The sequence below is a fragment of the Chironomus tepperi genome, unplaced genomic scaffold (genome assembly GCF_022539635.2).
Source record: "Chironomus tepperi strain 1889 unplaced genomic scaffold, CSIRO-AGI_Ctep_v1 contig_73, whole genome shotgun sequence".
In the NCBI taxonomy this organism is placed as follows: Eukaryota; Metazoa; Arthropoda; class Insecta; order Diptera; family Chironomidae; genus Chironomus; species Chironomus tepperi.
Window position 1 is genome coordinate 1,711,970 of NW_027226195.1, and position 2,204 is coordinate 1,714,173.

The window sequence follows — 2,204 nt, forward strand, 5'->3', positions numbered from 1 at the left end:
ATCGCCATTCGAATCGGAAATTGGGAAGTAGAAGCCAGCAATAGAGGCAATTTCAGACATCATCTTTGGGAGTTCAAAAGGTCACAAATGATCTGTATCAACAGCGAAGTAATGGGACGTTCGAAAATTATGTAACCTTTAAGGTCCAAGGAGTCGGAACTGGGTTGGTTATACAATTTTATTGCAGTTCTAAAATTTTGGATCATGATTTTGTTACAAAACGTTACGGTGGTAAAAATGGAATCTGAAAAAGCCAGTTTCCCCGTTACGGAATTTTCTAATATTCCCTAAGTATGTAATGGTCCCCGCCCCAGCTTCCAACAATAACCCTTCTAGTTCCTTTTGCAATTTCACGCTTCACATTCTTTTTTTACATTCAACACTTGCATGAAGTTCACCTCAATGATATTTCTCATTTTTTTTTTTCTCACACATTCTATCTAATCAGCATGACTTTAATGGACTTACTTTCTTATCAAAGCGATTGAATTAATGTAATAATCATACGATAAAAGTAAAAATATATAAAATAAAGAACTTGATAAATTTCTCGAACCATTTTTTGTGCAATTTTTGACTCAAGATGTTGTTAAAGTTTTTAGTCTTTATTTCAGCTCTTATTGCTGTTGCAAATTGTGATTCACGTATCATATTCCGTTACTACACCGAGTAAGTAGTTCAAGAGCACCAAAATAAAAAAGTGAAAAATTAAATTTAAAGTTCAAAAAAAAGTTTTAAGATTAAATGAAAAAATTGTAAATTTTACAGTGGGATATCCTTCCTTGAATACAATACGAATACACTTCCACAAGTTCTTAGCCATCCAAACTTTGTTCGTACGAGAGAAACTGTATTTTATCACTATAGCAATGGCGAAAGTTTAGTTACACCACAAGTTCATGACATTGTTACATCCTATGCATCAATGCAACGTGCTAATTTTATTGTTATCTGGTATCAGGATAATAATGTTGTGTCTACTGGAGTAAGTATTTGATTGAAAATTGATCTAATGATTCCAGTTTGTTGAGCAATGTGGGTCAGACTGAAATGTGATCTAGATGTGCTTGGCATCTAGGTCAAGAGTGTGCAATCAATCAAAAATCATCAAAATTAATACAAATTCCATCCCCAGAACGCCATCACCCTTGCCTCAGCAATTGCCCAATCTCTAATCAACTTCTGTGAATTCGGCTACAACTCAGCACTCATCAACCTCATCGGCGGTGGACTTGGAGCACAAATTCTCGCCCGAACATCAAGAACCGTCCAAGACAATTCAAACCGACGTCATGTCGTTGGTCGATTGACAGGATTAGATCCACAGAGTATGGGAGCAATTAGTGTCATTCAAATCGGTCGATTATCCCCTGCTGATGCACAATGGGTCGAAACAATTCATACAGATGGAACGTCACTTGGCGATCATGATTCACGCGGTCATGTTCATTTCTTTGTTAATGGCGGAACTAATCAACCGATGTGTACACAAACGTTGCCTGGTGCAAGGGCACAATGTAATTATGAGATGGCAATGACATATTGGGCTGAGTCTGTACGTTCCATAAGTCCAATTTTCCCATCATTGTATTGTGATTCATGGTCAGCATTTATATCGGGATTGTGTAATAGTAATACGATTGCTAATATGGGACGGTCGAATTCAGCAACAAACTTGAGAGGCTCATACATGTTGAGGACTAACAATCAGCCACCATTCTCAAGAAATCAAGCAACACCTTAAACTACTTCTGCAAATGAATTTTTCGCTCTGGATCAAAATAAAAAAAATATTTCACAAACTTATCTAATCTAAAATTTCATGAAAATGTGCTTAATGACTATTTTTGGTATCAAGACTATTTATAATTGGAAAATCCCTTACCTTGCGATAACATTCTGATGAATGGCAATACGAATATAGCAAATTGTCGGCACTTTAGATATGCATTTTGTGTGGTCGCTCATGATTGCAATTTGAAGTTTTACTGTCCATGAGATACTTGAATTAGTCATGGATATGCATCATGTAAGTAGTGTGTTATAGGGTTTCCCGAAGACCGAGGACCGAGACTGAGACTAAGACTAAGACTGAGATTGAAACAGAGACACTGAGGCAATCAGACACAAAGACATAGAGACACTGAGACACAGAGACACAGAGACACAGAGACACAGAGACACAGAGACACAGAGACACAGAG

General features: G+C 37.0%; 1 protein-coding gene across 1 annotated transcript; it reads left to right on the top strand.

The window, feature by feature from the left end:
* The first annotated feature begins 539 nt into the window (after nucleotides 1-539).
* Nucleotides 540-1,818, top strand: LOC139100915 (pancreatic triacylglycerol lipase-like). Its single transcript, XM_070653687.1, has 3 exons — nucleotides 540-669; nucleotides 769-985; nucleotides 1,136-1,818. Exons 1-3 carry the CDS (start codon nucleotides 584-586, stop codon nucleotides 1,742-1,744), a joined length of 912 nt encoding a protein of 303 aa, XP_070509788.1. The 5' UTR covers nucleotides 540-583; the 3' UTR covers nucleotides 1,745-1,818.
* Nucleotides 1,819-2,204: the final 386 nt, after the last annotated feature.

Coding starts and splice junctions, on each gene's coding strand:
- LOC139100915 (XM_070653687.1), top strand. CDS start 584: ATGTTGTTAAAGTTTTTAGTCTTTATTTCAGCTCTTATTGCTGTTGCA. Junction 670..768: donor ATATTCCGTTACTACACCGA/GTAAGTAGTTCA, acceptor TAAATTTTACAG/TGGGATATCCTTCCTTGAAT. Junction 986..1,135: donor ATAATGTTGTGTCTACTGGA/GTAAGTATTTGA, acceptor TTCCATCCCCAG/AACGCCATCACCCTTGCCTC.